Source organism: Notamacropus eugenii, chromosome 2 (assembly GCF_028372415.1).
Source record: "Notamacropus eugenii isolate mMacEug1 chromosome 2, mMacEug1.pri_v2, whole genome shotgun sequence".
Taxonomy (NCBI): Eukaryota; Metazoa; Chordata; class Mammalia; order Diprotodontia; family Macropodidae; genus Notamacropus; species Notamacropus eugenii.
The window spans coordinates 25548664-25571238 of record NC_092873.1 but is presented as its reverse complement, the minus strand read 5'-3'; the positions used below and the strand labels follow the sequence as shown (position 1 = coordinate 25571238).

General features: G+C 44.2%; 1 protein-coding gene across 3 annotated transcripts in view; it reads left to right on the top strand.

Annotated features, from left to right (window-relative positions):
* Positions 1 to 13804: 13804 nt before the first annotated feature.
* Positions 13805 to 22575, top strand: part of TSPAN32 (tetraspanin 32) — a 32132-nt gene continuing 23361 nt past the window's right edge. For 2 of the 3 annotated variants that reach the window (XM_072639481.1, XM_072639479.1), the window contains exons 1-3: positions 14301 to 14453; positions 15245 to 15359; positions 16384 to 16481. In XM_072639481.1, coding sequence (XP_072495582.1) covers positions 14388 to 14453; positions 15245 to 15359; positions 16384 to 16481 — 279 coding nt within the window. In that variant the 5' untranslated portion in view covers positions 14301 to 14387. Of the gene's footprint in view, positions 13965 to 14300; positions 14454 to 15244; positions 15360 to 16383; positions 16482 to 22575 lie in introns of those variants that run through there. The other variant, XM_072639480.1, reaches the window with a different exon arrangement.

Below are 22575 nucleotides of genomic sequence, written 5' to 3'. Positions count from 1 at the left end.
GCCCGCCCCCCCTTCCCGCTCCCCCCGCTCCGCCCAAGTCCAACCCCAGGGAGATCGGGGCTCCGGCGCGTGGCTACGGGCCCAGCTTCCGCAAACAATACCTGGCCCTTGGGTCTGGGGTCTGGCCCTGAGAGAGGGGTGGGGGGCTCAGCTCGCGCTCACCTGGGAGGGGGCGGGGTCAGGGCTCTGCCGCCCTCTGCCCACCTGTGCACCGCCCCCTCCCCGCCCTGGGTTCTTTTAGTCGGTTCGCCAGGCTGTGGGTCCCCTGCCCTGCCCTGCCTGGGGTGCGGCAATCCGGGGGGTCGCATGAGGCCCCCGGACCTCTCCAGCGCTCTCCGTATACAGTCTGCCTTCTGTGGCTCTCTCCGGCCTCTCTCTTTCCTCTGCACTGTTTGCTCAAGGCGACTGCCACCCCTCCCCCCGCCCCCGTCCTCCTTTTTTGACCCCCTCTTTCGTTTGTCTGCATGTCTGCTAATCTGTCTGTCTCTTCCACGACTGCCTCATTCTTTTCTGTCTCTTCTCTGGCTGTCTGGCTGTCTCGCATTCTGTCCCTATATATCTGTTTCTCTCTGCCTTTGTCTCTGTCTCCTTCCACCCCCAAGCCCTCTCCCACCTTCTCTGGGTTTGTCTTTCTCCCCTACTGTCCATCTTCCTTGTGTGTACCTGTCTGTCTGTCTCTCCTGGGGTGTCTGTCTCTCCCACTCTTTCCTCTGTGGATCTGTCTCTGTCGCACTTTTCCTTTCCTCTGTATTCTGTGTTTTTGTGGCTGCCAATCAGTCTTTTTCTCTTTCATGTCTCCCCTTGGAGCCTGTCTCAGGCTCAGGTGTATCTCTGCCTACCTGCCTCTCTCTCCCTCCCTTCTCAAGTGAATTGTTCATGGCCCAGGCTGAATCAACTTTGAGAAGAGGACTGGAGGTGCCTGTGTTTGCCTCCTGCCGCCCAACAGTTGTGGGGAAAATGAGGGGAGATAGGACAAGAATGTCTTCTAATACATGTAGACTGCAGTGGCAGGTGGTGAGGTGAGCCTCTGGTGAGTCAGGAGGGACCTGAATCTGAACACCAGCCTGATAGTCTTGAGTCTGGAGTCTGCCCACAGGCTTTGATCATATTTTCTTCCTCTGGGATAGTTGAAGCTGAGAGCACTGGTGGCTGAGGCTGTCCACAGCCTTGGAGCCCCTCCACTCCCCTGACCTTCCCTCTGGTGCCTCAAGGCCTCTCTGGGTTCCTCCTTCCTCTGAGGAGCAGGTAATGCAATGAAAATGATCACTGACCTGACAGAAGAAAGAAGCAAGTATTTATTAAGTCCCCAGTATGTGCCTGTGCTAAGCACTTCACAATCATTTGATCCTCACAAGGACTCTGAGAGGCCAGTGCTGTTATCCCCATTTTACAGATGAGGAAACTGAGACAGACAAAGGCTAAGTGATTTCCCCAGTCATGTAGCTAGTATGTGTGAGGCTGGATTTGAACTCAGGTTTTCCTGACTGGAAGCCCAGTGCTCTACCCACTGTCCTACCTAACTTCCAGGACACAAGAAGCCTGACCATGTTCCCATTCCCTGCTTTCTCTGGGCCTCGGTTTCTTCCTTCATAAAATGAGGGAATTAAATGATTTCAAAGGTCCCCAGCTAGAAATCCACAGATGACTCTCAGGCCCTCCACACAGATGACTCTAAGGCCTCCCTTTTCATCCCCCAAGTCTCTCTGTAGGAGGCTTAAATGAACTTCCAGTCTGGAAAGTGCTTGGCAATCCTTCTCCTCGGGAGACAGGGGAGGTCAGTTTGGGGTGGGGTGGGGCCTACACGGACACTTTCCTTCCTCTGTTTGGTGCAGTGTCCAGGGAAGGAGGCCTACAGAATATTGAGAGCTGGAAGAGGACTTGGAGGCCTGTCTCAGAGGTGCAGCCCAGAAAAGTAGTTCAAGAAACCAGTCTCCCCACAAGCCCCTCTCAAGGATCCCACATTTGACTCCCTGTTTCCGTGGAGGGTGCCACCTCCTACCTGGACACCCAGCTTCAAGGCTGTGGAGTTATGGGTAGACACCTTCCCATTCCTCCTCCCTCCCTGTGTCTAGCATCTGCCCCTTCTCACTTGAGTAGTGAGTCCCTGATCAGGGTGAGTCCCTGATACTACCCCAGCCCAAGCCTCCTCATTATAGCCTAGTAATTAACATTTCAGCCTCCAGGATAATGTGACTTGTTTGGGGTCCCACAGCTGGGAAGTGTCTGAGGTCAGATTTGAACTGAAGTCTTCCTGACTCTAGGCTCCATGCTATATCCGTTGTCCCATCCAGCTGCCCTTTGGCAAAGGATGGAAAAATGGGTTGGGGCCAGTTATGAAGGACTTTAAAGCTGAATAGAAGAGTTTATATTTTGTTCTAGTGGAGGTCACTGGTGTTAGTGGAGGAGAGTCACAGGTCAGATCTGAGCTTCAGGACAGTTATCCTAGGCCTACACCAATATGGTGGCTGTGTGGGGGAGGAGGGAAAGACCTGACCACTGAATGAATGCCCAGGATGATGCTGAGATTGGGAATCCAGGCCACAAAAGATAGTGGGAAGCAACAGAAATAGAGAAGTTTGGGAAAGGGGGGAGATTGGAGAGAGGCTATGAGTTTAGTTTTGGATGTGTTGAGTTTAAAGATGCCTCTGAGGCACTGAGTTTGAAATGTTCTGTAGGCAAAAACCTGAGGGTTAGGGGGCAGCAGGTAAAGAGCTGGAGGAGTCAGGCATCTGCAGAGAGCTGATAGGTAAGCCTATGGGGGTAAATGAGGTCCCAGAGAGGTGACAGAGGGAGAAGAGAAGGGGACCCAGGACTGAGCCATGGGTTATGTGTGATGTCTATGAGGGGGAACTTTGGGCCATGTGATGTCTGTGATGAGCCCATAGAGAAGACTGAGAGATCAGAGAGATAGGAGGACCAAACCAAAGGAAAGAGGGTGGTCAGCATTGTCAGTATAGCAGAGAGAAGGATGGAGATGGAGAAAAGACTGCCAGCCTCAGCAATCACTGGCAGCTGTGGGAGGGTCTGTTCCATGAAGGGTGAAGACAGAAGCCAGATGGCAAAGGTCTGAAGAGCCAGAAGTAGTACTTGCAGCCAGCAAGTGCAGGCATTTTTCAAGTCAAGTAGGTCAAGTTAAGCATGTATTAATCACCTTCTACATGCCAGACACGGTGCTAAGGAGATAAAGAAAGGCAAACGTCCCTACCCTCGAGGAGCTCCCTGTCTAATGCGGGAGGCAGCATACAGACAAGCTGTAGAGAGGGCAGATGGGAAATAATCAACCGAGAGGCAACATTCTCATTCAGGAGGCTGGGGAGAGGCTTCCTGTAGAAGGGGGAGTTTTGTCTTCGAAGGAAGTCACAGAAGCCAGGAGATGGTGGTGAGGAGGGAGAGCTTTCTAGGAGTGGGAAGCAACCAGAAGAAATGGGGCTGGGAGGGGGTTGAACAGCCGGGCCTTTGGCATCGAAGCCCAGGGCACCTGGAGAGGATTGAGGAAGGGATCTAAAAGGAGCTTGACCCAGAAGGGGAGGAGATACAGAGGCCAATGCCTGAGAAGATGGTAGGGTTTAGTGTAAGTACCTCAAGGAGGGAAGAGACTTTGGCTATCTGAAGCAGAAGGAAGGAGACAGCTGCTTGGAAAAGGTTATGTTTGAGGGATGTGATTTCTGCCAGGGGAGGGGGGAGGCAAGGAGGGAGGGGCATCAGGGACACAGAAGAGAAGGGCTACTTCCCCCTTTAAAAATGAGTTTATTACTACTTTCTGTTTCTTACATTGCCACAGCATCTTGAGTATCCCTCTCTCTCTGCTCCCAGGGCACCATCCCATGTGACAAATTTATTTTTTAATTGATTAATTTTATTTATTTTCAGTGTTCTACAATCACTACCACATAACTTAGATTATTATTTTTCCCTCCCCCTACCTCCCTCCTCCCAACCTGAGACAGCATACAATTTTATATAGGTTCTACTCAAACATTCTTATTAAATACATTTTCACTATAGTCATGCTATGTAGAAGAATCAAATTGAATGGGAGAAATATAACAAACCAAAACGTAATACACACACACAAAAATGATCTGCTACACTCTGCAATTGAATTCCATAGTTCTTTCTCTGAATGTGGAAGGCATTTTGTCTTAGAAGACCATTGGGAATTTTTTTTTCATGTCCTTGCATTGCTATGAAGATCGAACACTACCAGAAAAAATCCTCACACACTGTGGTTGTTGCTGTGTACAAAATTCTCCTGGTTCTGCTCCTTTCGCTCAGCATCGGATCATATAAGTCCTTCCAGGCCTCTCTGAAGTCTTCCTGTTCATCATTTCTTATAGCACAACAGTACTCCATTACATTCATATACCACAACTTGTTCAGACATTCCCCAATTGATGGGCATCCCCTTGATTTCCAGTTTTTGGCAACCACAAAGAGTACTGCTATAAATATTTTTGTACATGTGGGATCCTTTCCCATTCTTATGATCTCTTGGGGATACAGTCCTAGAAGCAATATTGCTGGGTCAAAGGGTATGCAGATTTTTGTAGCCCTTTGGGCACAGTTCCAAATTGCGCTCCAGAATGGTTGGATCAGCTCACAGCTCCACCAACAATGTATTAGTGTTCCAACTCTCCCACATCCTCTCCAACATTTATCATCTTCCTGTTCTGTCATGTTTGCCAGTCTGATAGGTGTGATGTGGTACCTCAGAGTTGTTTTGATTTGCATCTCTCTAATCAAAAGTGATTTAGAGCATTTCTTCATATGACTATAGATATCTTTAATTTCTTCCTCTGAAAATTGCCTGTTCATGTCCTTTGACCATTTATCAACTGGGGACAAATTTTGTTTTTTAAAGAGAAAAAATCAACACATCTGATCAATACATTTAAAAAGTCTGAAAATCTGTGCTGTGTGTAACACCTGTGGACTTCCCACCCCCACAAAAGGCTAGGGCCAGAGCCCTGTTATCTCTTCATTGAATTCTGGCTTGACCTTTATCATTTTACTATGCTGGCAACACTGTTCTACCATGTACAGTGCTGACTTCCTTCTGTATTGATCCATATAGACTTTTCCAGCTTCTCTGCATCCGTCACACACATCATTTCTTATGGCACAGTAATGTTCCGTTACATTTATGGACCACCATTTGTCTGACCATTCCCTAATCGATGGGCATCGGCTTTGTTTTCAGTCTTTTTTTTTTTTTTATCACAAAAAGTGCTGCTTTAAATAAGTTGGAGTAAAGGGGGACTTTCTTCTTATCAATGACTTCCTAGGGGCATAAGTTCAGTAATGAAGTTCCTGGCTCAAAGGGTATATATGTTCTAGTCACTTTATTTATATAATTCCAAATTGCTTTCCAGAATGGGTCCTACCATTTCTCAGCTCCACCAACAATGTATTAGTGTGCCTATCTTTCTGCAACCCCTCCAACACTGCCTGTTGCAATTTTTGGCAATTTACAGAGTATGAGGTAAAAGTTCAAGATGGTTTTGATGTGTATTTCCCCTGCTATTAATGATTTGAGACATTATTCCATGTGATTGCAAATACTTTGCAGTTTTTTCATATCCTTTGACCATTTTTTTATTTGGGAATAGCTATTAGAGGAAAAATGAAGGAAAGAAAGAGAAAGGAAAGCTAGAGAAAGGAAAGCTAGAAATCAATATAGAGTTTATGGATCTTTGATACTAAACCCTTATCAGACAAATTTGATATAAAGTTTTTTTCCCATTACACCACTCCCTTTCTTAACCTTGTTGCATTAATGTCTGTGCAGAAACTTTTCGGGTTAAAGTAATCAGAGTTAGCAATTTTGTCTTTTGCAATTGTTTCTATCTGTTATATGGTTAAGAATTTACCTCTTGCGCCTAAGAGCCATAGGATCTGTTTCTCTTCTACATTTTTTGTAGTATGATCTTTAATATTGAGGTCATTCATTCATTTTAAGTATTGAAGAAGATATTTTAAGAGATTGGTTTAAGCCAGATTTCTTTTCAGTTTTCCCAGGAGATTTTATCAAGGAGGGAGTTTTTTCCTGGACATTTTGTTTTTCATTTCATCAGACACTGGGTGTTTTGTGACAGCCCTCTGGCATGAGGGAGTCCTTCATGGAAGGATGAAGGGTTCCCCCGAGTCTTTGGCCAGGTACCCATTTTATGCCCACGGAGAGGCCAATGGGCCAGTCAGACACCTTGGGGAAAACAACCCTTTAATGAATGCAGATGCCTAGAATCCCATGTAAAGCAATGGGGATCAGTTCAGTAGAAAGCTTTCTTGCAAGCTGTGGAGATGAAGGGGAAGAGGAGTGAGAAAAGAGACACCTGATGTGCTGCATATTTTCAGAGAGGAGAATCACGAGAGGGTGGCACCATGTCCAATGTGCAGGAAGGAGGCACTCCCGTGGGAAGGGATGGTGTGCCATTCTGAGAGGGGGCTTCTTTGGGTGCCCCACCCCAGCAGGCCAGCTTACGTATCAGAGGTTAGGGCAAAATGTTATTGGGGAGGGTTGTCATCAGGGAGCGAAAATAAGCTGATGGTAGAGAAAATATTATCAGCAGCACCAAGCTCTGAAAAAGATTATTGTCAGTAATTTTCCATAAGTATATTCTGTAGCTTTCAGACTCCTTAAGGGGAGACTGTCAGAGTCGTTTCAAGGTCACAAAACTTAGTATTATAACACATCGTTACTGACTTCTAATTTTTCTGAATGTCCTTTGCTGTGTTCCAGTGACCTCTCTCTTTATTCTTTGATCTTTACTAGAGGGTTTTGACGACTTTGACTTTATAATATAGTTTGAGGTCTGGACTCCCCCCTTGTCCTTTTTACCATTTCTTTTGGTGTTCTAGATCTTTCACTTTTCCAAATGAAATTTGTTATTATTTTATTAAGTTCTATGCATCATCCCTTTGATAATTTGATTGGTATAGAGTTAAAAGTGTAAATTAACTTTGGTAATATTGTTATTTTTATTACATAGGCACGACCTATCCATGAGCACTGAATATTCCTCTAGCTATTAAGGATACAGGGCATCTAGGTTGGTACCATAGCATATAGAGCACTCCACCTGGAGTCAGGAAGGTTCATCTCCCTGAGTTCAAATCCAAGCCTCGGACAGCTGTGGCAAGTCCCTCAGTCCTGTTTGCCTCCGTTTCCTCATCTGTAAAATGAGCTAGAGAAAGAAATGGCAAACCATTCCAGGATATTTGCCAAGAAAACCCAAAATGGGGTCATGAAGAGTCAGATGTGATTAAACAAGAACATTTAGGATACTCTTTATTTCCTTAAGGAAGTTTTGTAATTAAAGCTATAAAAGTCTTTTGTGTGTTTTGAGAGGTTCATCTCCAGATCTTTTATCCATTTATTTGGAATGGGATTTCCCTTTCTATTACTGCTTCTTGAGTTTTGTTATTATATAGAAATTCTCTTGGTGTTTAAGAATTTATTTTGCAGAATGAAATTTTGCTGAAGCTATTAATTGTCTCATTTAGTATTTTTGCTGATTCCTTAGAGTTTTCAAGTAATCCATCATATCACCAGCAAACAGAATAGTTTTATCTCCTCTTTAGTGATCTTTATTCCTTTAATTTTTTTCTCTCTTCTTGCTATCGCTAGCGTTTCCACAAATAAAATGATAGTGGGGAGAGTGGGCATCCTTGCTACACTCCCATATTTATTAGAAAAGGATCTAGTGTATCTCCATCCTATATGATATTTACTTTTGGTTTTAAATAGATGTTTTTATGATACGAACGAAAGAGCCCTCTGTATCCATATTTTATAGATTTATTAGCTTAAAAGAGCGTTGTACTTTTTTTTGCATTGAGCTGATCATGTGGTTTGGGATGTTTTGGTTTTTAATTTGATTAATTATGTTGATCGTTTTCTTAAGGTTAAATCATTTTTGCATAGTTGGTATAAATCCCGCAGGATCATAATGAACAATTTCTTGGATAAATCCGTAGTTTATCGGACATGATTTTGTTTAAAATTCTTGAGTCAATATTCACTAATGATATTGACCTATAGTTGTTTGTTTGTTTTTTAACCTGTGTTTTATCTTGCCCTGGTTTGGGGACCATATTTGTCTCATAGGAAGATTCTGGTAGAGTGCTTTCTCAGTTTTTGAGAATAATTTGTAAAGTAGAGGTATTGACTGTTCTTTAAAAGGCTGATGGAATTCACCTGTGAATCCGTTAGGATCCGGACTCCCCTCCCACTTGGTATTTCCTGGCCTTCCTTGCCCATTCCACTTGGTAGTTCCTTTCAAATTAGATCCTTTTCTGAGATTGGGTTATTTGGTATCTCTAATTGTTTGTCTGATACTTTGGGGACTTTGTACTTTTTAAAGATATTCTTATTTCTTTTCTGTTCTCAGTTGTGTTAGCATAAAATAAGTGCACTTATTCTTCTGATTTCTTCTGCTTTTAGTACGATTTCATGTTTCTCATTTGCCTTTTTATTGATTTGGTTTTCTGTTGCCTTCTTTTAAAATAGATTAGTTAAGGGTTTATCAATTATATTAGGCTTTTCAAAGATTTTGGTTGTTCTGTGTTTATCACTTCTATAATTTTTCTATTTCCCCTCTAATGTTTAACATCTTTTCTTTTGAGCTTATTTTAGGTTTATTTATTGGTTTTCAAATTACATGTACATATATATTTATTCAGTTTATTTATTTTTCTGTTTTGTTAATGTATATTTTTAGGGATTCCTGAGGACTGCTTTACTCCTGGGACTATATTCAAAAAGTTTCGGTTTATTGTTTCATCATTATCATTTTCTTTTACGTAGTTATTGTCTCTCTAATTTGCTCTTTAATCCATTCTTTATTTAGGACTTTATTGTTAGTTTCTATTTAAATCTGTATTTTTTTGTTATTTCTCTTAAACAATTTTTATTGCTTTACAGTCTGTTAAAAAAGGAATGAACCATTTCTGCCTTTTTACATTTGTTTGCAGTATTTCTGTATCCTAATAAGTGATCAATATTTATAAAAGTTCTGAGGCAGCTAAGTGGTGCAGTGGATAGAGCACCAGTGCAAGAGTCAGGAGGATCTGAGTTCAAATCTCACCTCAGACACTTGACACTCACTAGCTGTGTGACCTTGGGCAAGTCACTTAATCCCAATTGCCTTATCCTGGGTCACCTCCAGTCATCCTGATGAATATCTGGTCACTGGATTTGGATGGATCTGGAGGAGAAGTGAGGCTGGTGACCTGTGCAGCCTTCCCTCACTCAAAACAAAGTCAAGTGCAAGTCATGCCGCTATTTCTCTGATGGCGTGGTCTTCTTCGGCAATGAAGGACGAACACGCACATAAAAGTTCCATATGGTGCTGAGGAATATGTATGTTCTTTTGCAGATCCCATTTAGAAGATACCATAAGTGTTTTAACTTTAAACTTTAGTTTCTCCAGCAATTTGTTCAGTTACACATTTTCCCTTTTGCTTATTTTTCTATCAGACCTATCCAAAATTGAGAAAAAGGTATTGAAGTGTTCCCTTGTGTTCCGGCCTAATTGCCATGTGCTGCCCGAGTCATCTTACCTTTCCCAGGTCTTCGGTGGCCAGCTGGATAAATGTATCGAGAGAAGAGACTTTCCAGAGTCAAACAAGTGGTAGGCTTTATTCAGGATCTTAGTTACGTGTTCATATGCAGGGCGAGTTCTTCCCCGGGAGAAAGGAACCCCCCTCCTCCTCAAGGAACAAGGATCACACAGCAAGAGGATGGGGGTGGAAGAGGGGAGGGACCCCTCTCAGGCTTTCCTGTCCCCACTTAAGCTTTCCCAGCCGCATAGTTCGCAGGTGGATACCTTGCATGCTCTCAGCCCCTTAGCTAATTAACCAAAAGGTGTGCTCAGACCACAGACCAATCTCAAGGGTGGGATGCTCTCCCCAGCAAGCTTCCACTGAGAAGAGGTGGAAATACAAGATAGCTGTGTTTCACGCCTCAATTCCCAGCTGTTTCCTGGGGGGCCTCATGAGAGCTCTCAATCAAGAAGCCTTCGTTTTTACCTGCCCAAAACTGTTCACGTGAGAACTGAGCTTGCACCCCAACACTCTTGCAACTATGTTACTGTCTGTGTCTTCTTGTGGCTCAAATAATATTCCCTTTACGAATTAGGATGCTAAGACTTTTGAAGTATACAGCTTATGGCTGATATTGTTTTGTTGCCTATGGTTCCTGTCAGTGTAATATAGTTTCCTTGCTTATTTCTTTTTATTTTTTGAATACTTTTGCTTTGTCATATGGCATGATTACAGCTCCTGATTTTTTGGCTTCGTGTGATGCATAGTAAATTTTTTTTCCATCCTCTCAGATTTATTTTGTGTATGCTTTTGTTTTTTAAATGTGTTTCTTGTAAGGAAAAGATTGTAGGATGCTCTTCTTTGCTGTTAAATTCAATCCATAATTTTTTCATTTAATTGGATTGTTCTATCTATTCACAGTTAAGGTTATGAGAGCTAGGTTTATACTTTCCTCTAACCGGCTCTAATATTAGTTTTTTTCCAGTTATTATCTTTTCCTATTTCTGATGTAAACATAGTATTATGTTCCTTCAGTTATTTTACCTTAGTCTTTAACAATAGCAATAGCTAACAGTTAGATAGTACTATGTGCACCGTGCTAAGTGCTTTCCAATTATTGTCTTATTTGATCTTTTCAATAATCCTGTGAAGTAAGTACTGTTGTTATACCCATGGATAGGGAAACGGGTGCAAATGAGGCTAAGTGACTTGCCCAGGGCCACATAGCTAGGAAGCAGGTATGGTCAGATTTGAACTCAAGTCTTTCTGATACCAGGTCAGTTGCCCTGTGCCCTGTGGTGCTCCTCTGGCTACCCCAGCCTCCATATCAGTAATGTATGGTATGTGGGCGGTGAGTAATGGAGGAGGAGGTACAGAGTACACTCAAGGTGGACATTAATTCATGGGTTTGTTTATGTATTTATATATAAAATGTATATATTGTACATGTTGGTATATTTAATCATCTTTTGGGTTCCAATTGTCCTAGACAGGAGGACCCATACTTTCTGTTTTGGAGAAGTTTGAGAGATTGTAGAGAACAGAGGAAATGTTTAGTCTTCCATCTTATTGGTCTAGTGATGCAGAAGAATGGGTGATTAATAAATGCTAGTTGACCATGGCTAATGGGAAGATGTTTTGTATGACTGCACATGTATGATCCAAATCAAATTGCTTATTTTTTCAAGGAGGGGGACAGCAGAGAAGGGAGGGAGGGAGAGAATCTGGAACTTAGTTTTTATCCAACTACACGTAAAAACAATTTTTAACATTCTTTTTCTTTTAAATTGGAGTTCTACATTCACTCCTTCCTTGCCCTCTCCTCTCCATGAGAAGGCAGTTTGATATCAGTTATACATATGGAGTCAGGCAAAACACATATTAGCCATGTTCTGGAAGAAAACAAAGACCAAAAAAATCCAGGAAAAAATATAAAGTGAAAACAGCTTGCTTCAGTCTGCTTTCAGACCCCGTCAGCTCTTTCTCATCCTGGGCTCTTTGAGGTTGTCTTGGATCAGCGTTGCCGAGAAGAGCTAAGTCATTCACAGTTGAGTATTGTTACAATGTTGCTGTTACTGTGTACAATGTTTCCCTGGTTCTGCTCACTTCACTATGTATCAGTTCATAGAAGTCTTTCCAGGTTTTATTGAAATCGGCCTGATCATTATTTACATGTATATATATGTATGTGTGTGTACATATATATACATACACATACATGTGTCCTTTATCTTTTTTTCATCTTTTTGGGATCACTGTTTCACTATCTCTGCCTCTATCTCTCTCTATATCTCTGTCTCTGTCTCTGCCGCAGTCCTAGCATAAAGGGCCTGGACCCTGGGCCTGTTCTGGAGCCTTCCCTGGGTGGCATCGTGCCTGGGCATGGAGAGTGGCAGCAGGACCCCTGAAGACCTTGAGAGGCAAGGCCTACCCTTCCATGTCTTCTTGCACTGCCTGGCTGTTGAACCCCCTCAAGATTGACTCCATGTTGAACTTGGGCAAAAGTGGGAACTTACTGTGGATGGTGCTTGGCAGAGCAACCCAACAGTTTCTGTCCCAGTCCCCCATGTGACCCCTGCTTTGTCCCAGTTACTCGCTCTTCCCCAATCTGTTTGGTTCCTTTAGAGACAGAACAGGCTCTGGGTTAGGACTGCAGGTCAGCCCCTCTTTCAACACCCCCCTCCCCTCCCCAGGTGTGGCAAAGCCAGGATTGTGCCCAGTCCTCTGACCACTCTGGATCCAGCCCCTTTCTGAGACTACGCTGCGCACACCCTCATTTTCCTGATATAGAGAAGCAGTTCAGACTAGGGAAAGAACTTGTCCCACATCCCTCAAGGAGATATCAAAAGAGGGAAAGGAGAAGCCAGGGGAAGTGAAACTGGAGCTGTCACAGTGGAGGAATGCCTTGGACCCAACACTACCAGACACACCAAAGAGATGTGATCAAGGCCCCAGGTGTACAAAAGGATATAGGGAGCTCTTTCCATTGTAACAGGGCTGGAAACAAAGGGGTGCTCATCGCAAAGGGGATGGCTGCACCAATCCTGTTCTATGAAAGTGATGGAATGTGACTGTCTCCAAGAAAAGGGGACCAGGTCAGCTCCAGGGCTGCCCGAGAGCATTTGTACAAACTGAGGAAGGGCAGGGACAGACCCAGAAGCATGTTTGTCCCAGTGACCCCAGTGATGGCAGGCAGAACCCCTTGGAGGGACTTTGGAAGGACCACAGCTGTGGAAAGAGGCAGTAGGGTGGGGTGGGATGGGAGGGGAGAAGGAAGAGAGGAGGGGAACATGGTCTGGCCACCAATGGGTTTATTTGCTTTTTCTCCCATCAGAGGTCTCCTGCTTGGGCTTCTGGGGAGGCAGATGGTGAGTGGTAAACCTGGTGGGGGGAGGAAAGGAAAGAAAATCGCATCAATATAACATTAAAAAGCCACCCAGAAGACAGGGGATGGAGGGAAGTGAGGTGGCCCCAGACAAGCAAGACAGGTTCTGCTAGTGTTGCTTCTAATTTACTATACACTTAAAAAAACTATGTAGGACAAATTCAAAATTTCATATAGGAAGAAAATACTCATACAGTGCCTACTATGTGCCAAACACAGAGCTAGGCTCCTACAAAGGTTACCTCATTTGATCCTTACAACAACCCTGGTGTGGGTGTGGCTATCAGACCCTATTTACAGTGGAGGCCTCTGGCGCAGACAGAGGGGAAGTGACTTTGCCAGGGTCCCACAGCTAGTCAGGGTCTGGCATCCAATTTGACCTCAGGCCTTCCAGACTCCAGCTGGGCCACCTCAGCATCTCCTTTTTCCATTGGTACCCTACGTTTAAACGTTCATGGCTGTTGGTACTAAAAAAGTAAAGACATTTACTTGTCGAAATCCAAAGATGGCTTTAGATTCTATGATCTCCAAGAAGACTGGAGCTCAGAGTCTGCAGGTTTGAAGGTTACAAATCCCACCCTTTGGTGGGCAGAGGGAGAACATTAAGTCCAGCCACGGGGTGTATAGGTTAGGAGGCAACTGGAGGCAGGGAAGAGCTAGCATGCTCACTGAGTCTCTGTCTCTCTGGTTGGCTCTGTGTGTGTGTGTGTGTGTGTCCCTTTGTCTCTTCTCTCTCTCTCTCGCTGTCTCTCTCTCCCTCTCTATGTCTCCCTGTATCTCTGTTTCTCTCTCTCTGTTTCTGTCTGTCTCTCACACACACACTTACAAGTGAGCTCTGTTCTAGAAGCCCTGATTTTTCTGTTTCTTTTCCCAAAGGGATTCCACCCCTCCCCCCATGTCTGGAGAGAGAAGCCAGGCCAGGCCTGGGGGTGACTGAGATGGCAGAGACCCCTCAGAGTTACCTCTTGAGGGCCTGGGAGAGACCTCCGCCAGGAGTATGACATGCTTCCTCCCTTAAGTCATTTTGGCTAATTAGGTAAGAGACCTGGTGGAATCTATGCTGATTAACTTTCCAAGCCTGGAGCAAAGTTCCCAGGGACCAGGGCCTCTCTTCAACCTGGAGGCTAGATCTGGAGGCTTCCCAAGGCTGGAGACTCTCCTCAGACTGGAGGCCATAGCTGGAGTTTCAGGCCTCCTCCCAGTGGAGGCTTCTCAAGGCTGGGGCCTCTCCTCAGACTAGAGGCCATAGCTGGACGCTCAGGCCCCCTCCCAGTGGAGGCTCCCCAGGCCAAGCCTTGTATCCCCCTCACACACAATAACTACATCTCCCACGGTGCCCTGCGGCCCATCAGAGGATGTTGTGGTTGCGGGCCTTGGCTCTGCTGGAAACCACAGCCTGGGGCTTGCTGGGGTTGGCCTCTGTCTCTGAAGTCCTGGGAGAGAGGAAGGGATTGCCACCATGGGCTCCCCTGGTCGTGTGCGCTTTGCTAAATGCCAGCTGCTGGCCACCTGCTTCTTCACCCTGGTAATTTCCGTGGCTCGGGTTAGTGGGGCCCAAGGGTTGGTAGGGGTGCTGGACCATAGGGTCCCCAGGCTGGGCCCCAACATCTCCCAAAGTCAGAGCAGGAAAGCTAAGAACTCTGGCTGGACTCTGAGAGCCAGGCCTTATCAAGGCGTCCAGAAACCGAGTTATCAGTGGCCTGCCAGGCTGGCCTGTCACTGGGCAGGAAGGTACTTGCACCCGGGGCCAGAGGCAGAGGCAGAGAGAAGCAGATATGGCAGAGGAGTCTGAGCTGAATGTCAGGCTGGCAGAGGCAGAGAGGTGTCAGGTCTGAGTCCAGGGAGAGACTGGCCCAGAGATGGAGCCACCCCAAGCCTGGGCCCAGCTCAGAGTCAGAGGGCTCAGCTGAGAAAAAGACTGAGCCTGTGGGCTGGGGCAGAGAGGCCCCTGGCACTGTTCAGAGGGCTCTGAGGCCTGTTTGGTGGTGGCAGCTGCTACGTTTTCCTCTGCCTCCTCCTCCAAGAGAAGAAAGTATACTTTCTATGACAAAGCTTCTGTTCCGCCTCAAGGGGAGGCAGGGAACAGTGGCTACCTCTCACTGTTCAGAGAGGGAAACTGAGGCCCACAGAGGTCAAGTGACTTCTCAAGGCCCCAGCACAAGAAGGAGGCCAAGAGTTCCCTCTCTTTGCCATAGTCGGTGGTGCTAGAGCCCTGTCATGGGGGAGGCTAGGGGACCCTGTCTCTCTTAGGGTGGGGGCACCCCCATCAGCTCCCCTCCCACCAACTACTTTCTCTCCTTTGCTGTCTCCCTGAAGCTGCTGGGCCTCTCCATGGGCACTCTGACCATCCTCACCCGATTTGGGGACCACTTTGTCATCATCCACTCCGTCTCCCCAGAGAACGACCCCTATGGGCCCATGTACCACTGGGGTGAGTCCCCCCCATCAGTTCCCTGCCCAGAGCATCCGTCCTGGGTGCATCAGAGACCAGGTCTGACCCTGAGCAAGTGTCTTCTCCTCTGATAGCCTCTGATTCCTTTTCTGTAAAATGAGGGACTTGGTCAGGGTGACATGTTGGATCTCTTATTAAGAATTAATTAAGAATTGGGCTCAAATTGTACCCACACCCCTTGCTACCTTTCTGTGCCTCAGTTACCTCTAGCTGCAAAGTGAAGCATTAGGGCTCAAGCCCTCATGACCACACCCTCATACTTTACTGAACCCTTGGACTCCAGATCTCCAGGGTTCTTGGTGCTCCTCAAAGGGCCAGGACGGCTCTGGACAAGTGGGCCTCCTGCTGCATAGACACAGACTGACTTCACCCAGCAAGTTCTGGATTTTTTTAAGGTTCTGGGGTTTCAGGGAAGCTAAGGCACAAAGGAAAGACAAGATTTGAATGAGGGCAAGCAGGGTATTTTGCAAAGAGAAAGACAGTAACTGATACTTCCTGTGTGACTTTGGAGAAGTCTGGGGTTCAGTTTCTCTAGCTGTAAAATAAGGAGGTTGAACTGGACAGTTTCTCAAGTCTCTTCTGGTTTCCGACCTCCTGTGGTCTGTCCTGGGCCTTCTCATATGCCAAGCTGCACCTCTCTTCTGGGTGCCAGGGCACCCAGGATCTGCCACTTAGCTATGTAGTCCGCTACTGAGACTCAAGTTCCTTGTCTGTCAAATGGGGCAGTAACACTGTCTCAAGATTGTTCTGAGGAAGGAATTCTATGGCTCCTAAAGGGCAAGAAAAGTGGGAGTCAGTGCTAAAACAAATGGGAAAACTGAAGCTGAGGGCTGAAGGGATTTGCCAGGGGCCTGGAGACTCTCTCTGTCCCACTCCCAGAAGCCCCTTCCCCTGACTGTTCCCCCCTCCCCCACCAAGCTCGTTCCCCAGTTTCTCCCCACCATCCCCTCCCCTCCCAGCTCCCTCTCCTGACTGAAATTTCTCCACATCCTCTGGCCCACAGCTTTCTCTCTGGGCATCTTCCTGACCTCGATGCTGACCCTGGGGGTTGTGCTGAGCACCCTGGGTGTGGTTCGGGAAGCCAAGGGCCTCATGGCTGGGGTGAGTAGCCAAGGGATGAGGTGGCAGGAAGCACTGGGGTCTAAACAGGAGTGGATAGACCTCGGGACTCTGAGAGGGACTGGAGCTGGCTGACCATGAGCCAAGCCCTTCCCTTTATTCTCCTTGATAACAATGGTTCCAGCCCTGACCCCCCATCTCAGACCCTGAGAGCAGAGGGGGGTGGGGGAGGAGAAGGGGAGACAAAGGCATTCGAGCTAGGATGGAGCCCAGCTGCCCAGGGATGGTCTGTCATTCTCCATGCCCCCCAGGGCCCTTCCTGACTCCCAGAGTCAGTGAGTGGAGGAGCCCATGGCTGGGAGATGTCCTTGCTAGGTGTGGTCAAACCTGTCCTCAAACAAGGCTGACCATAATAGTTGGGTTTTACATGCCCTTTGAGGTTTGTAAAGCACTTTCCATATGTTATCCTTCTGTCTAGTGGCCCTCCAGCCACTGGGAGCTCACTGCCTCCTGAGGCAGCCCCTTCTCCCTTCTGATCATTCTGATGATTAGAAAATATGTCCTTAGGCCTAACTCTGCCTGCTCCTGACTGGTGCCCGGGGCCAAGCCAAAGGAAGCTCCTCTTCCCTTTCATACCAGTCCCTGCCCCTGAGTCTTCTGGCTAAACCTCCAGGGTGGGGAGGAGGGCCTCAGTTCCCAGGACCTTCTCCATCCTGGTCACCTCCCTCTGCTTTACCAATGCCCTTCTTCAACACTGTTGCCTAAAACCAAGCCCAGCTGTGGTCCGGGGTGGGCCTTGAACAGTAGAGCCAGCACCTCATTAGCCACAAATCCCTGTCTCTCAATGTTGCTTCCTTCACCACTGGGGCACTTGCTTGTACCAGACAAGTCATCCCTTAGACTCAAACCACTGTCTGGCCAGGCCTCCTAGTCTTGTACTTGTAATTGATTGTTTGAACCCCGGAGCAAAACTTTACATTTGTCCCTGTTGAATTTCATCCTGTCCAGTGAAGAGTGGGCCTCATGCAGCAAAACCATTCCTGAGTGTGACCCAAACCTGATTGAAATGTGACTGGGAAACATTTAACAAAATAAGTGAAAACCCAATAAAAGATGGATAGTGTCACATTTAAAACTAAGTTAACATGCAGCCCACGGGGATCCTGATTCTGGCTCAGCAGCCCTGGTTTTGTCTGGGCAGCTTTGTCAGGGCGTTGACATCCCTGAGCCAACCTGTCTGGGCCTTTGCGTGTCCTGACCCTGTCCCCTAGGTGCTAGATGCTCCTAAATTTGTACCATCTATGTCTTTATTCCAGTCATGATAGAAACATTAAGTATCTAAGGTCAAGCTTAGATCCCCAGGGAAGGAGGGAGAGAGGAAGAGAGGGAGAGACAGAGAGACAGAGAAGAGCCCCAGCACATGGACAGTATTTCAGATCCCCTAACATGATGGTGATGGTCATGCTTCTCTACTACATTTGTGACCCTACTTCCTAAACTCCTGATCTCATTCCTCCTTCTGTACAATCCAATTCAATAAGCGTTGTTGTGTGCTAGACACTCTGGGAAATGACAGGCCCTGCACCCAAGGAGCTCCCCGTCTGGGGGGAGGGGGGAGACAACCTGCAAACAATAGATACAAACAAGCTATATACAGGATAGACTGGAAATAATTCAAAGAGGGAAGGCACTGGAATGAGGAAAGGCTGGGAAGTTTTCCTGCGGAAGGTGGGATGGTGGTTGGGGCTTAAAAGGAACCAGAGAGGTCAAGAGAGTAGAGAAGGAAGAGCCTTTCAGACGTGGCGGACAGCCAGAGAGAATGCGAGGACCAGGAGATGGAACGGTTTGTGAAACAGCCAGAAGGCCAGGGACCTGGGGCACTGGGCAGAAGAGGGGGAGGAGGGGAAGAAATCTCCTCAATTTCCAGTTCTTGGTCACCATAAAAAGAGCTGCTATAAACATTTTTGTACATGTGAGTCCTTCTACCTTTTTTATAATCTCTTTGGTATACGGGCCTAGCAGTGGTATTGCTGGATCAAAGGGTATGCACAATTTTATAGCCCTTTGGGCATAGTTCCAAATTGCTGTCCCGAATGGTTGGATTAGTTCACAACTCAATTTTCCCACATCCCCTCCAACACTTATCATTTTCATTTTCTATCATATTAGTTAATCTGTTAGGTGTGAGGCGAATTGTTTTAAATTACTTTTCTCTTATCAATAGTGATTTAGAGCATTTTTTTCATATGGCTATAGATAGCTTTAATGTCTTCATCTGAAAACTACCTGTCCATATCCTTTGACCATTTATCAATTGTGGAATGACTTATAATCTTACAAATTTGACTCAGTTCTCTACGTATTTGAGAAAAGAGGTCTTTATCAGAGGTGTTGGCTATAAAAATTGTTTCTGAGCTTTCTGTTTTCTTTCTAATCTTGGCTGCGTTGGTTTCATTTGTATAAAACTTTTTAAATTTTTATGTGATCAAAATGATCCATTTTGTATTTCATGATGCTCTCTGTCTCTGGTCTTCTCATAAATTCTTCTCTTCTCCAGAGATCCGACAGGTAAACTATTCCTTGCTTGCTTATGGTATCACCCTTTATGTCTTGAATCTGCACACATTTTGACCTTATCTTGGTATATGGTGTCAGATATTGGTCTATACCTGCTCACTGCCCTGCTGTTATTTAGTTTCCCCAGTAGTTGTTGTCAGATAGTGAGTTCTCATCCGAAGCTGGAGTCTTGGGGTTTATCAAACACTAGATAGATGACTATGGTCGTTTACTGCTGCGTTTTGTGGATCTAATCTAGTTCACTGATCTGCTACTCCATTTCTTAGCTAGTATCAGATGGTGTTAATGATCGTTGCTTTACAATATGGTTTTAGACCTCTTACTGCTAGGCCATCTTCCTTTGCATTTGTTTTCATTAATTTCCTTAATATTCTTGAACTTCTGTTCTTTCAGATGAATTTTGTTGTTATTTTTTCTAGCTCTATAAAATAATTTTTGGTAGTTTGATTGATATGACATTGAATAAGTAAATTAATTTAGGTAGAATTGTCATTTTTGTTGTATTAGCTCAATGTATCCATGAGCGACTAATATTTTTTCCCAGTTGTTTAGATCTGATTTTATTCATGTTTTATAATTGTGTTTATATAGTTCTGGGGTTTGTCTTGGCAGGTAGACTCCCAAATATTTTATATCATCTACAGTTATTTTTAAATAGACTTTCTCTTTCTGTTGGACTTTGTTGGTCATCTCTAGAAATTCTGATGATTTACGTGGGCTTGTTTTATAACCTGCAATTTTTGCTAAAGATGTCAATTATTTCAGTTAGTTTTTAGTTGATTCCCTAGGGTTTTCCAAGTATAGCATCATATCATCTGCTATAAAAGGGATAGTTTTGTTTCATCATTGCCTCGTCTAATTCCTGTCATTTCTTTGTCTTCTCTTATTGCTAAAGCTAACATTTCTAGTACAATACTGAACAATAAAGGTGATAGTGGGCATCCTTGTTTCACTCCTGACCTTACTGAGAAGGCTTCTATCTTATCCTCGTTACACATAATACTTGATGATGGTTTTAGATAGATGGTACTTATCATTTTAAGGAAAACTTCTTTTATTCCTATGCTCTCCAGTATTTTAGTAGGAATGAGTGTTGTATTTTGTTGAAGGTTTTTCTGCATCTATTGAGATAATCATATGATCTCTGTTGGTTTTGTTATTGATATGGTCAATTATGCTGATAGTTTTCCTAAAATTGAACCAGCCCTACATTCCTGGTATGAATCCTACCTTGTCATAATGTATGATGCTTGTGATATATTGCTTTCTTTAGATTTATATATTAGTTCCATGGTTTTCTTACTTTCAATTTTGTGAATTTCTCTTTTGATTTTCAGGATTTCCAATTTCGTGTTTAATTGGGGATTTTCTTTTTTTTTCTTCTGTTTTTTAAGTTCTATGTCCAATTCATGGATATGCTCTTTCTCTATTTTGTTGAAGAGTTAAGAGATAAAAAAATTTCTCCTGACGTACTGTTTTGGCTGCATCCCCTACATTTTAGTATGTTGTCTCATTACTGTCATTCTCTGTAATGAAATTTTAAATTATTTCTAGAATTTGTTCTTTGACCCATTCATTCTTTAGGATTAGATTATTTAGTTTCCAGTTAACTCTTAATCTATCTTTCCATGGTCCTTTATAAATGTAATTTGTATTGTATCATGATCTGAAAAGGATGCATTTAATATTTCTACCTTTCTGCACTTGATTGTGAGGTTTTATGCCCTAACACATGGACACTTTTTCTGTAGGTGCCATGTACCACTGAGAAAACAGTATATTCCTTTCTTTTCCCATTCAATTTTTCTCCCGAGGTCTATCATATCTAACTTTGATAAAATTCTATTCACTTCCTTAACTTCTTTCTTGTTTGCTTTTTGGTTAAATTTATCCAGTTCTGAGAGGGAAAAGTCAAGGTCCCCCATGAGTAAAGTTTTGCTGTTTCCTCCTAAGATTCAATTAACTTCTTCTTTAGACATTTGAATGCTATGCCATTTAGTGTACGTATATTTAGTATTGACTTTACTTCATTATCTATGGTATTTTTTAATAAGATGTCGTTTCCTTCCTTGTCTCTTTTAATTATATCTATTTTTGCTTTTGCTTTGTCTGATATCAGGATTGCTAACTACCCCTGCTTTTTTTTTTTTTTTTACTTCAGCTGAAGCATATTCTGCTCCAGGCTTTTACATTTGCTCTATGTGTATCTTTCGGCTTCAAATGTGCTTCCTGTAAACAACATATTGTAGGATTCTGGTTTTTTAATACAGTCTGTTATCCGCTTCTGTTTTAATGAAGAGTTCATCCCATTTACATTCACAGTTATGATTATTACGTGTTTCCCTCCATCCTGCATTCCCCCTCTTTATTCTTTACACTCTCTCTCTCTCTCTCTGTCTCTCTCTCTGTCTCTGTCTCTGTCTCTCTCTCTGTCTCTGTCTCTGTCTCTCTGTCTCTGTCTCTCTCTGTCTCTCTCTCTCTCTGGCTCTCTGTCTCTGTCTCTCTGTCTCTGTCTCTCTCTCTCTGTCTCTCTCTCTCTCTGTCTCTCTCTCTCTCTGTCTCTCTCTCTGTCTGTCTCTGTCTCTGTCTCTGTCTCTCCTTTCACCCTTTCCCTTCTCTCCAGTATTTTGCTTCTGATCACCACTTCCCCCAATCAACTCTCCCTTCTATTAGTGTCCCCCCCACCCTTTCCTTATCCCTGTCCCTTTTTACTTTACTATAGGATAAGATAGATTTCTAAACCCATCTGAGTGTGTATGTTATTCCCTCTTTGGGCCAATTCCAGTTACAGTAAGGTTCAAACATTTTCCTCTCCACTGTAGCAGGTTTTTTGTGTCTCTTCATGTGATATAATTTACCCCATTTTGCCTATCTTTTCCATCTTCTCCTACTGAAATTCTTTTTCTTACCCTTTAATTTTTTTATATCACTCCATCAAAATCATCTTATACCCTCACCCTCTGTCTATGTATACTCCTAAATATCCTATAGAAATGCAGTTCTTAAGAGTTACAAATATCATCTTCCCATGTAGGGATGTAAACAATTTAACCTGACTGAATAACTTGTGTTTTTTTCTTTTCTGTTTACCTTTTTATGATTCTCTTGATTCTTGTATTTGAAAATCAAATTTTCTGTTCAACTCTGGTCTTTTCATCAGGAATATTTGAGAGTCTCCTATTTAATTGAATTTCCATTTTCCCCCATTAAGATTATGCTCAGTTTGGCTGGCTAGTTGATTCTTGGTTGTGATCCAAGCTCCTTTGTCTTCTAGAATATCACATTCCAAACCTTCCTGTACTCTAATGTAGAAGCTGTTAAATCTTGTGCAATCCTGACTGTGACCCCAGGATATTTGAATTGTTTCTTTCTGGTTGCTCAAAGTATTTTCTCCTTGACTTGAGAACTCTAAAATTTTGCTGTCATATCCATGGGAGTTTTCATTTGGGGATCTCTTTCAAGAGGTGATCACTGGATTCTTTCAATTATTATTTTACTCTCTGGTTCCAGGATATCAGGACAGTTTTCCTTGATAATTTCTTGAAAGATGTTGCCCAGG